This window comes from Zootoca vivipara, chromosome 12 (genome assembly GCF_965207765.1).
Source record: "Zootoca vivipara chromosome 12, rZooViv2.hap1.1, whole genome shotgun sequence".
Taxonomy (NCBI): Eukaryota; Metazoa; Chordata; class Lepidosauria; order Squamata; family Lacertidae; genus Zootoca; species Zootoca vivipara.
The window spans coordinates 46,934,366-46,947,779 of record NC_142595.1 but is presented as its reverse complement, the minus strand read 5'-3'; the positions used below and the strand labels follow the sequence as shown (position 1 = coordinate 46,947,779).

The 13,414-nt window shown below is 41.2% G+C and overlaps 2 protein-coding genes across 2 annotated transcripts in view; both read right to left on the bottom strand.

Annotated features, from left to right (window-relative positions):
- The window catches only part of LOC118078103 (vomeronasal type-2 receptor 26-like), a 39,619-nt gene extending 32,879 nt beyond the window's left edge, over positions 1-6,740 (bottom strand). Inside the window, exons 1-4 of the mRNA XM_035101827.3 lie at positions 6,598-6,740; positions 5,546-5,837; positions 3,991-4,845; positions 3,191-3,503 (exon numbers count right to left, since the gene is read on the bottom strand). Coding sequence (XP_034957718.3) covers positions 3,191-3,503; positions 3,991-4,845; positions 5,546-5,837; positions 6,598-6,740 — 1,603 coding nt within the window. The remainder of the gene's footprint in view (positions 1-3,190; positions 3,504-3,990; positions 4,846-5,545; positions 5,838-6,597) is intronic.
- A 2,488-nt stretch (positions 6,741-9,228) lies between these two features.
- LOC148684125 (vomeronasal type-2 receptor 26-like) lies at positions 9,229-11,304 on the bottom strand. Its single transcript, XM_088655559.1, has 3 exons — positions 11,074-11,304; positions 10,352-10,478; positions 9,229-10,130 (listed from the first exon to the last, which is right to left on the bottom strand). Exons 1-3 carry the CDS (start codon positions 11,302-11,304, stop codon positions 9,229-9,231), a joined length of 1,260 nt encoding a protein of 419 aa, XP_088511685.1.
- Positions 11,305-13,414: the final 2,110 nt, after the last annotated feature.

Here is a 13,414-nt window from a genome sequence, read left to right as displayed (position 1 = left end):
CTAATATTATCTGTCACTATTCTCATCACACTGTATCCTGTCTATCTCCCTGTTCAACAACCACCTCAATATTAACCAGCTCTTATCTTCACACCAACTCTAACCTGACTGACTTCAACCAAGAACTCCCTTCAACAACCACAACTGACTCCAGGGTTGGGGTTTTTTATATTCCCCCAGAGCCCTCCCCCTTGGGTTCTTAGGGTTCTAACAGGGTTAACCCTCTACAGCCTGGCTAATTTTTAAACTGATCGCCACAGATTCCAAGCATAGCCTTTCATTGCATAGTTGTGCAAACAAAATTTACCTCAGAACCAATAAAGAAAAATTTCCCCTCAGGACCAAATACCTCACATGAGGCACCCACAATGTCTGAGGTGGCTGAGGAAAAACGTATGAAATTTGGTGGGGGTGAAAAGCCTGAAATCATTTGTTGGAGTTGTGGAAAAAAAGGTCACAGGCAAGCCTTTTGCAGAAATGAACCAGGAAAACATAAGATATATAATAGCGGGTCTCCCAAGCAGACATATTGTGTCAGAGCCTTGGAGTCGACCTCTGCTAATGCTGAAGTTGCCACGACGACGCAAAACACGGATAGGCCGCAACCAGGGGAGACAGTACCAATAGCCAGAGTTGTGGAATGTTATCTCATTCAGAAGGATGAGAATTTATTAAATCGAACAGGGGAAGAAATATGGATTGAGGGTAGAAACTTTATAGCTCTGAAGGATTCGTGCTCGCAAGTGACTGTATTGCACACTGAGGTTGTTAATAAAAAAGCTTATATCCCAGGAAAAACAATCACGCTGAAGGGAATCTCTTCAACTCCTGTAACCTTGCCAGTCGCTTCGGTACAGCTAAGATTTAAGAATTGGTCAGGTCAATGGCAAGTGGCTGTGTCACCAGAAATCCCAGCAGCAGCATTAATTGGTTGGGATCTTATAGACCATGTACAGAGTGCACTGGTAATAACTAGAGCACAAGAACAGCAACATTTAGCCAGCACTGACTTATCTGATGAAACAGTTACTGAGGAAAATTCTGAAGCAGTTTTAATTCCTTTAGTTTCTAGTCAACCCTCAAAGTTTGCTGAGAGCCAAAAGGCTGATACAAGTTTATATTCTTGTTTTGAGGCAGCTGCAAGTAAAAAAGTGTTAACCCCTGAGAGCCCTGATCCTTTTATAGTAAAAAGGGGATTACTATACAGTGGGACAGCACCAAATAAAGTGGAAAAGTTAAAGGGGGAGACAAAGAAGACAGTGGGGAACTGGAGTGCAGTTTATAGCTCAAACCCCAATAAAACAAAATCTGTTGTATCAAGAAATTGTGATGTCCCAACAATAGCAGATGAGCACAACAAAGAGGATGTGCACCATAGAAGCCCTCAGTCATCCGAGGTTTCTGTTGATACAGTACCTCAGGACTCAAATAAGAGAAACAAGCCCCATCTGAACCAAGTAGAAGCGTCAGAATATGGAAAAGATAATTTGAGTAGCACAAATGATTTTAAGTCAGACACAGACACTAGTCTTTCAGATTCAATCCTAGATTTGTCTAAGGCTGAACTCTTGCAAAAGAAGTGTATGGATAGGGAAACTTTCACACACCATGTTCCTGGGGCAGTGAAAACAAAACGCGTGAAAGAGAGCAGTTTAAGTGTTATTCACAAGGCCATATGCGCACAATGTAAAGGCAGTCCTGAGAAATTTAGAAAGCTAGAATCAGTGCCAAATGAGAAGCTGGAGTATAGGCATCAAAAGATCAAACTTGCTCATAGAAGTCCTACTATTGTTAACCAAGTTGAAGAAGAATTTAGTTTAAGTAAGATTGAGAGAAATGAAAATCGAAATGGTGCCCTCAAGAGAAAACTGACCACACCAAAAGGGTCAGTTAAAGGTAAGAAAAGCATCTCTGAGAACAGTTTCAATGTAACCGAGATAAAAACTTTGCACAGACTAGAGTCTGAAAAGAAACCCAGGGAAGCTAATGGGCACGCCAAGAATACTGCTATCCCTAAAGATGTTAAGAGAGAGAGAAAGCCTAGATGCAAACTCAAAGTACAACCACCAGTCTGTCTAATTGACGGTGATGTTATCCATGAGAGAGATCGGAGTGTCAGAGAGGGCAGCCTAATGCAGCCGAGTGAGTCAGTCAGCGAAGGAACCAGATGTATCGCAGAAGCAAGTCATCTCTACACTAGCATGGTCAAGCGCGATATCATCCTGTGGTACCGAAGAAAACTACAGCACAACCCGAGAAGACTGAAAGCTGCCTTGCATCTAAGTCAGTTGCTGCACCATCGAGAGATCCACCTTCCAGAGGAAAAACAAGACTTTAAGTCGTCCTGAAGATCCAAAAGACTTTCTGAACATTGTGGCTGATGTTTTATCGCGTAAGCCAGAGACTACTGAAGGACTAAAACACAATTGCATCTTTAAAGTGATATTGCATGTCGATTGAATTGTATGCTATTGCATGTAACCAAGATATTCCATTGCATGTTGCATGATAAAGTTTGCTGTTCTGATGTGGTTAAAAAAAAAACAGAGAGAGAAAAGGGTAAGGAATAGTTAATGTAGATTCCAATGTATGTAGGTATTTTTAAATTGTGTTGTTTGATCAGGAGGTGACTTACATTAGGAAGTTCCCCTCCTGATTCAAACCTAAAAAGGGGGGAGGTATGTGGCGATCAGTTTAAAAATTAGCCAGGCTGTAGAGGGTTAACCCTGTTAGAACCCTAAGAACCCAAGGGGGAGGGCTCTGGGGGAATATAAAAACCCCAACCCTGGAGTCAGTTGGGGTTGTTGAAGGGAGTTGTTGGTTGAAGTCAGTCAGGTTAGAGTTGGTGTGAAGATAAGAGCTGGTTAATATTGAGGTGGTTGTTGAACAGGGAGATAGACAGGATACAGTGTGATGAGAATAGTGATAGATAATATTAGTTATTTTTAGAGGTAATAGGCCGGTAATTCAGATTTAGAGGTATTAGGCCGGTATAGGAACAATCTGTTATTTGAACCCGTTTAAGCTTGTACCGTAACCATCACGCATAAGAACATTCAAATAAACTATCTTGTTTTATTTTAAGATATCCTGGTCTGAGGTGTGTGAGTGATTGAATGTATTTGTTTGTCGTAGGCACATCACCAATAGACCGTCAAACGTCCGGGGGTGATGTGCAGGTCAGAGTGACCGCGACAGAATCCAATCGACACATCCAGCTGTGAAGCCACTTCCCTCACTCTCCATCCCCCAAAAGTGTCTAGATTCCACACCTTGTTAAAGCTCCTGTGCCATACAATGAGATCTTCATTGATCATGAATCCGTTGTCTTCCAGAGCTCTAGGATCCTCCACCCTTCCAACTTTCATCCGAAGGAAAGAATTGTTTGGAAACATGATCATGTTCATTATGTCAAATCCACCACCCCATTCCCCTTTTTCATTAAAGAACACCGTCTCTCCAGCAGAGTTATTAAAGGAAATGTCTCGAAGATATGAGTGCATCTAGTGGAAAGAGAAGAACATACAAGGAGACCAGAAACTAATGGAGCTTCTTTTACAGGAGATATATGTTACTAGATACCCAAAGGACTGAATGAACTTCTATATTCCTCCACTGGTAACAAAAAGGATTAAGTATTCACAAAAATATAACCTTCCTTCAGCTCAATGGAAAAGGCAACCAACCCAAAATTATGTGGGGTTCACAAAAGTAATAAACCTAGAACAACCATTCGTACCTGATATCATTTAGATAGTATCGTCTAAGAAATAGAAAATATAAAAAAGTGCGATATTACATTATGGCAATTAGAAAATTCATGAGACAGTAGCAGGTAAAGTTCCTTTCAGTCTTAATTACAGGAGGAACGGGGATTCCAAAAGCCATCATGAAGTAAGATACAACTGTGGTTACTAATAGATGCTTAATAGTAGTTACCAATGGATGGATTGAACCAAACTAACAGGAAGAATACAGTTCACACATTACCTGCCAAGGCTGCACTTCTGGAAGTTCAAACCTTTTGCTGCTCATAATTGATCTATAGTTGGATCGATAAGAGTACATGACGTGAAGAGCATGGGCCACAACATAGACAGCATTATAGATACTGTAGCTGTGGGCAGTCATCTGCATTTCAAACTGAGGCCCAGGAAGGCTCTCCAGAGTCTCTTCCCCAGTGCAGGTTTCACTGCCTTCTATTGAGACATGGGATTTTGGAAGTTTACAGGCAAATGCTTTCTCCCAGAAGTCCATGAGAAATCCATCTCTCAAGTTACAATAAGGTTTTCTACTCTGAAGATATTCCTTGAACCCCAGAGGATCATTTGAGTGAATTGTGAAGCAAATGGCACCTTCGAAATGTTGAAGGTCCCAACCCCTTTGAAAGTCAAATAATATGAAATCAATCTCAGATGTCATAATCCACACTTTTTTAATTGATCTAAGTCCATCATTTGCAGGATCTCGCATGACTATAATAGTTGTCAGCAATGCGATTTCCTCAGATTCTCCATACATTATAAATGTACTGACTGTATTATCTGTGAACAATCTCAAGTACGTCTCATACATTCCATCAATACTATCTGAATGAAATTCCTCTGGGATTCTCTCCATGAAAGCTGAACAAATTCCATTCTGCCTAAGCAAGATCCCTATGTCATGCAAGAAGGATTCTCCACTGCTTCCATCGTCTACAAGGAGCCCAACCCACGTCCATCCAAAATGTTTAAGAATTCTGATAATCCCGGTGTACTGAAGAGATGAGTTGGGAACCATGCAGTAAAAGGAACGGGTAAGACTTGAGAGACTTTTCTCTGGAGGAAATGAGCCATAGATGAGCTGGAAGAAATTAAGAAATACTGTACAACTAGTTATAGATTATTATTTTTTTGTATATAGGTCTTTTGATACAACAAACATTTTTTGAAGCAATCAATTGATCTTATGAGAGTGGGATCCATGTTATGGTAATATTATACACTTTCTGTGAGTTCTCATCCATCATTTTTTTAAAATTATTATTAAGAAGCAGTCCTGTATTTGAATTGCAAGCACTTAATGGGGTTAGGTTTTCTTGACAGGTCTTCAAGTACAAGCACCTGCCTATAAGAAATTAAGAAATACTGTAGAACTAGTTATAGATTATTTTTTGTGTATATAGGTCTTTTGATAGAACAAATATGTTTTGAAGCAATCAATTGATCTTATGAGAGTGGCATCCAAGTTATGGTAAACTCACCCATCATTCTTTTTTAATTATTATTAAGAAGCAGTTCTGCATTGGAGTTGCAAGCACTTAATGGGGTTAGGTTTTCTTGGCAGGTCTTCAAGTACAAGCACCTGCCTATAACACCCATTAATTTCAACTGCTTGAATTGTAATTTCTACATGGAGTGCACCCCTGCAGGGTTTAAAGCCGATGTCCAATGTCTGCTATATCCCTTCCATGTTTTGGAAAACAGAATTACTCCTAGAATAAAATTCTAGTAAAATTCAGCGGGGGGGGGGGGAATCCCAAAGCGGCATGGGTAGACCATACCTGTGGAATCTTGTAGTGGCCTATGATCTCAGCCATTTGGAAAGAGGTATCAGAGCCCAATCCTCCAATGATGCTTAGGAGATTTTTTTGGCTGTCACATTTGTAGTTGGGGACAAACTTAGAGGATTTGAAGAGGAGTTCAAGAGTGCTATGGTAGGTCATCTTTGCATTGTTGTAGCTGTCATAGATATGGAACCCAAGTGTGACATTCGGCAAGATCCTGGGATTCTCATTTATCTCTTTCACAGCAAATGCTAAGGCCAGGATGTGCTGATATAACTTTGTCACCAAACTGAAAGGAGAGTCCATTTATAATTTCAGAGGAAAACTCTGCAATGCATTAAATGTACATGCAACACTAGTGGTCATTTCTTCCTCCAACTCATTTAGATTGTAATAAAAATTATATTATTTCATTGTCAGGTAAAATAATTGTCAGGGGTTGTCAGGTTTCTGAGGTGATTTAAACCTCCCACTTCAGCTCAAATATAATTCAGGAAATCTGAGGGTATTGTTTTGAAACTCCACTTGTTTGTACTTTGAGCTTCCTGTCAAAATGTGTATAGTATGGATTTTTTTGTACAAAATTCTGATGTGGGTGCTGATTAATTGTTATGAGTACTAATCAGAAAATTAGATTGATGTGCAAATTTGGGGGAAACTAATATTAAGACTCAAAACAGGAGAAACTTGGAGAATATGAATTGGACACATTTGCCAATGTATATTATGAACCCAACATGGAGATCTGTCGAGTTCTTTTTTTCTAGCTTACAAACATATAAAACTCAGCACACTGCAAAATATTTCCCACCACAACATTTTAGCACTAATATGTATCCATTGAAAAAACATTTTCATAACTGTTCTTATTTCCTAGACACAGACCCACCCAAATCCAAACTTTTATTAATAACGTTTAAAAAAAACCTTTCCTGAATCGTGGCTCCCCTTGCTTGGATTTATTAATCCTGTGCTTTCTGGTGATTCATTGCATTGTTCTTTGTGAGCCACACAAGCCAAGAAGATGTAGATAGGGAAAGGATGCTTACAATGCAGTGTCAAAGAGCTGCTGGGATGTCTGTTCTCTGAAGGAGACTTCATAGAGAGGGTAGATGATATGCGAAGCAATCCCACCAATGTGAAGGTCACCTGCCTCATACCATTCATGTAGAACAGGGAGGGAATCAGTCATTGGGCATTTCATAGTGTCTGCTTTGCCCACTACGGAAGCAAGAAAAGCAGCATCAGAAAGAACCACAGCATCCTAGGCTTCTTTTTAGATCAGGGTATCGTGGACAGTGCTGGGCCCTGGCAATGTAGCCGCTATTGAAGTGATTTTGACAAGCAAAATTTTGGGATCTGAAGGATTGCAAATGTGTGCCTTGATTAGTAGCTGACATTTCCAGCACTCTGATATCAAATGTGGCTGAGCAGACGAAGAATATCAGAAACTGTCAGAAAACAAACTGACAGAAAGTTGCCTGCCTTTGGCCCCCTACCCCAACCTCTCAATTTGGCTAAAGTGTATTCATAACCACTTTCAGAATGGCTTTTTTATTTCTTTCTCCTGACTTCTAGAAAGCAGCTGGAATTTGCACCAGGGGAAGAGATTATAGTCTTCTGGTTAATTACAGGGGGAATAATTACTTCTTAAGAGCTGATTCTCTTAACTGACACTTTTGGAAGCAAACATGTTGTTTCTTTGTTGGAGATCTGACCACAGTAATTCTCTATTGTTGTTTTTAGGAGCATGCACAGTGGCAGATTTGTTACAGTGGGGATATGGAGAATGTGGTTGTGCTCATGGTCTCTTTGTGGGCTTGCCAGGGCCCTCTGGTTGGGCACTCATAGAACAGAATACTACATGGGATAGGCCTCTGCCTAGATTCTGACCTTGTCCTTATTTCCCTTCCCACTGATGTTCCCTGGATCCTTTTTCAAGGACAATTATAAGGTGGGAAGGAGCTGTGTGATAGTCCTTGCCCATATTGTTCTGGCCTTAGAGATCCCTGGCACTGTCTTTTTTGCCATGACTCCATCCTCTAGAAGTCCAGGTTCTCTGCTGTTAAACTTGTATTCTACCCATTCAGTCATAAATAGCAGCTCAGAAATGAAGCACTGGGCAGAAAGGGGGGGGGGAGTGATCACTGTAAGGGGAGGTATAAACCTGATGTACCTCAGTTGATTAGATATTGTAACTCAACAATACGGAATTGTCATTTCTCATCAACTGAGGTGTGTGTCTGGTGAGTCATGCTTAGTAGCGATTATAAATCTCGTGTTTTGCACTGAATGAAGCCTGAAGATCAGCGGGGAAGCAGCTCACTACATTTCCACCACTGCTGGATAAAGTTTATGATAACAAGTCAGCCCAGTTTGATTTAGCTGGTTGGTATAAGACATTAATAAACAAAGAATGAAATTGCCAGTCATTGCCAGTCATTGAAATTGCCAGTCTTTGAAATTGCAACTCTGGCAAGACAGTCTGCGGGCAAGTAGGGTCTCAGCCTGCGTACCAGATGGAGCTGGTATACAGCTGCCCTGGACATAGAATTGACCTGCACCTCCATGGACACATGTGAATCCAAAATGACCCCACTACTGCGAACCTGCTCCTTCAGGGGCACAGTTGCCCCATTCAGGACCCGGGAGTCCCCCACACCTGCTGCGATGGAGCAATGACATTTTTCCCCGTGGCGCCATTACACCTTCCCTCACTTAAATATAGCGCACCCACCTCACAGAACACCACTTCCATGACTTTCCACAAAAATCCCCACTTGTGGGGGGACTTGTGTGAGGGAAAACTTAATAATTTGGAGTCTCAGGCAGGATTTGATCAAATAAACAATAAATATTTTATTTAACAAAGGAAGTTTATAACATGAGTGGGTAAAACATAGGATACTTCAGATTATAGTGTTATTTCACTTCAGTCCTTTCTCAGTTGTTGCACTTAATTCTTTGCTTCTTAAACAAGGTGGTACTTCCTGTCAGTTACACACCCCATAGACAACCCTACTCTTGGGTACTTCAGGTAACAGACCCAAGGGATCACTGGTTTGGGAGTCTTCTCTTTTTGTGAAGAATCTCTCCCCTCCTGACTGGAATGGGTCCAAAATAGACTGTATTCTCACAGCTTCTACTTCTCCTGGCTCAGCCTCAGCCCCCCGGTTAATTCCTGGCCTAATTATTCTTACAGGAAACCACACACTGTCCTTCACACTAAGCTCAGAGACTCCTTTCTTTAGCTTGTGGTATATTCCTCAGAGTGGATGTTTCTACCCAGAACCAACTCTCTCTCCTCTCACTCCCTATATCCCTACCTGACTCCTAACCTATCCTCCCAACCTCAATCTCAACATACTCCAATCCAAACTAAATCCTGCCTCCCCAAATCCTCTCCTTTTCAGCTCCCTCTCCTGGAAACCCTGGCCAATCATAAGTTGCCATTCGTTTCACCATTTACTGGCAGGGGGGAAATACTTGTTGAACCAAACTGCCTAGCAAAAACAAACTTTTCTGCCACACCTGAACGCCCCCTGTCCCCCCAAAACAGTATTGCTGTCTTGTCAGGATTCAACCTCAATCTGTTAGCCGCCATCCATCCTCCAACTGCCTCCAGACACTCACACAGGACCTTCACCGCCTACACCGCTACAAAAATACAACAAAATCCTTCAATTCTTTCTCGTTATGAGTTGCTCTCTGCAATTCATGTGAGGCCTCAGCATTATGATGTAGCATTTAGGGGCAAAGATGCAGCCCAATAACCCAGCACTGGAGGACAGGATGCTGAAGATCTCCACCACTACCATATCCTTCCCTTTGGTGCTCAGATAGGTTGGAACAAAGGACAACCAAACACTGCAAAAGAGCAACATGCTGAATGTAATGAACTTGGCTTCATTAAATATATCTGGTAATTTGCGGGCTAAGAATGCCACAATGAAGCTGGCAATAGCCAAGAGGCCCAAGTAGCCCAGGACGGAGTAAAACATTGCAACAGAGCCTTCATTACATTGCACAATGATTTGCTCTGCTACGGAGTTCATGTCTAAATCAGGGAATGAGGGAGCAGTGGTCAGCCATACAGTACAAAGACTTGCTTGGATAACAGTGCAGGAAAGGACAATGGAGTTGCTCAGTTTTTTCCCAACCCATTTCCTCAGCTTGGACCCTGGTTTGGTAGCCATGAAAGCTACAACCACGGTGATGGTTTTGGCCAACACACAAGAAACAGCCATTGAGAAGACAATGCCAAAAGTTGGTTGTCGGAGGAGGCAGGTCACTGTGTTAGGTCTTCCAAGAAAGAGCAATGTAGAGAGGAAGCAGAGCAGGAGGGAGATGAGCAGCATGTACGTGAGGTCCCGGTTGTTGGCTTTGACTATAGGAGTGTCTCTGTGCTTAATAAAAGTTCCCAACACCCAGGCTGAGATCAGGGAAAAGGAAACAGCAATCACGGCTGAACTAATCCCTAAACGCTCTTGGTAAGATAGAAAGATTATTGTCTTAGGGATGCAATCATTTCTGTCTTTGCTTGCATGCTCTTCCTCTGGGCATCTGAAACAGTCATCAATATCTGAAAGAAACATGGAAAGAGGCAGAAGTTGATCATGCTTGATGCAATGGAGTTTACTGCCTAATCTGGATATACATATTAGACTGCCACTTTATTGAAAGTCCTCTTGAGCAATCCCGGAAGGCAGAAACTTATTTACACACTGTTCTTATTTACCACTTGCAAATTGCCAATCATCTGACTCCTGCATAATGGGGAAATTGAGGCAACAAATCACTTACCCATCTGTTTTGAAACCTTCCCTTCTGGACATGGAAGGCAATCATAGCAGCAAAATTGTTCTCCGTCCTTCGTTTTCTTCTGATAACCAGGCTGGCAGTGTTCATTACACAGAGAAAGGGGAGGCACCTGCTCTTAAACAGGAAAGGATTGCACGGGGAGTTTATATTTTATTTTTACATTGTTCAAGCACTAATCATCAAATTAAACAACAACAACTACATTTGTTTAACAACAGCAGCAAAATTGTCTCCCTCCCTCCCTCCCTCCCTCTCTCCCTTCCTTCCTTCCTTCCTTCCTTCCTTCCTTCCTTCCTTCCTTCCTTCCTTCCTTCCTTCCTTCCTTCCTTCCTAGGTGTCAGTTCTCATTGCACACAGAAAGGGGAAGCAACTACCCTTACAGAGGAAATTAATGGTGATGTGTGTTTTTATTTTTATTTTTGCATCATGCAAGTGCCAATCATCTTTTTTTCTTTTTTTAAAGGCCAGTCAATCAGCCCCATGACCTTTGCCTGGGATAATGCTTTCTATTCAGCCACACCATTTGATCTTCTATTGCACTGTTGTCCACATCAGCTAGCAGTCTACGTCTTTTGCATTCAAAGCATGGACAGACATGCAGCACAACTATTCAATGAAAGGCTATGCTTGAAAACCAATCAACACATCCAGCTGTGAAGCCACTTCCCTCACTCTCCATCCCCAAAAATGTCTAGATTCCACACCTTGTGAAAGCTCCTGTGCCAAACAATGAGATCTTCATTGATCATGAATCCGTTGTCTTCCAGAGCTCTAGGATCCTCCACCCTTCCAACTTTCATCCGAAGGAAAGAATTGTTTGGAAACATGATCATGTTCATTATGTCAAATCCACCACCCCATTCCCCTTTTTCATTAAAGAACACCGTCTCTCCAGCAGAGTTATTAAAGGAAATGTCTTGAAGATATGAGTGCATCTAGTGGAAAGAGAAGAACATACAAGGAGACCAGAAACTAATGGAGCTTCTTTTGCAGGAGATATATGTCATTAGATACCCAAAGGACTGAATGAACTTCTATATTCCTCCACCGATAACAAAAAGGATTAAGTATGCAGAAAAATATAACCTCCTTTCAGCTCAGTGGAAAATGTAACCAACCCAAAATTATGTGGGGTTCACAAAAGTAATAAACCTAGAACAACCATTCCTACCTGATATGGTTTAGATAGTATCATCTAAGAAATACAAAATATAAAAAAGTGGGATATTACATTATGGCAATTGGAAATTTCGGAGACAGTAGCAGGAAGAATACAGTCCACACACATTACCTGCCAAGGCAGCACTTCTGGAAGTTCAAACCTTTTGCTGCTCACCATTGTTTTGTAGTTGGATAGATAGGCGTACATTATATGAAGAGCATGGGCCACAACATAGACAGCATTATAGATACTGTAGCTGTGGGCTGTCATCCGCATTTCAAACTGAGGCCCAGGAAGGCTCTCCAGAGTCTCTTCCCCAGTGCAGGTTTCACTGCCTTCTATTGAGACATGGGATTTTGGAAGTTTACAGGCAAATGCTTTCTCCCAGAAGTCCATGAGAAATCCATCTCTCAAGTTACAATAAGGTTTTCTACTCTGAAGATATTCCTTGAACCCCAGAGGATCATTTGAGTGAATTGTGAAGCAAATGGCACCTTCGAAATGTTGAAGGTCCCAACCCCTTTGAAAGTCAAATAATATGAAATCAATCTCAGATGTCATAATCCACACTTTTCTAATTGATCTAAGTCCTTCATTTGCAGGATTTCGCATGACTATAACAGTTGTCAGCAATGCGATTACCACAGATTCTCCATACATTATAAATGTACTGACTGTATTATCTGTGAACGGTGCATACAATCTCAAGTACGTCTGATACATTTCATCAATACTATCTGAACGAAATTCCTCTGGGATTCTCTCTATGAAAGCCGAACAAATTCCATTCTGTCTAAGCAAGATCCCTATGTCATGCAAGAAGGATTCTCCACTGCTTCCATCGTCTACAAGGAGCCCAACCCACGTCCATCCAAAATGTTTAAGAAGTCTAATAATCCCAGTGTACTGAAGAGCTGAGTTGGGAACCATGAAGTAAAAGGAACGGGTAAGACTCGAGAGACTTTTCTCTGGAGGAAATGAGCCATAGATGAGCTGGAAGAAATTAACAAATACTGTGGAACTAGTTTTAGATTATTTTTTTGTGTATATAGGTCTTTTGATACAACAAATACTCATTGAAGCAATCAATTATGATATTATGAGAGTGGGATCCAAGTTATGGTAATATTATACACTTTCTGTGAGTTCTCATCCATCATTCTTTTAAAATTATTATTAGGAAGCAGTCCTGTATTGGAGTTGCAAGCACTTAGTGCGATTAGGTTTTCTTGGCAGGTCTTCAAGTACAAGCACCTGCCTATAACACCGATTAACTTCAACTGCTTGAATTGTAATTTCCACATGGAGTGCACCTCTGCAGGGTTTAAAACCCATGTCCAATGTCTGTCATATCCCTTCTGTGATTTGGAAAACAAAATTACTCCTAGAATGGCAAGAGTAAAATTTCATGGGGGGGGGAATCCCAAAACCGCATGGGTAGACCTTACCTGTGGGATCTTGTAGTGGCCTATGATCTCAGCCATTTGGAAAGAGGTATCAAAGCCAAATCCCCCAATGATGCTTATGAGATTTTTTTGGGTGCCACATTTGTAGTTGGGGACAAACTTACGAGATTTGAAGAGGAGTTCAAGAGTGCTATGGTAGGTCATCTTTGCATTGTTGTAGCTGTCATATATATGGAACCCAAGTGTGACATTAGGCAAGATCCTGGGATTCTCATTTATCTCTTTCACAGCAAATGCCAAGGCCAGGATGTGCTGATAGAACTTTGTCACCAAACTGAAAGGAGAGTGCATGTATAATTTCAGAGGAGAACTCTACAATGCATTAAATGAGCATGCAACAATAGTCGTCATTTCTTCCTCTGATTCATTTAGATTGTAGTAAAATTATATTATTTTATTTTAAGGTTTCTGAGGTAC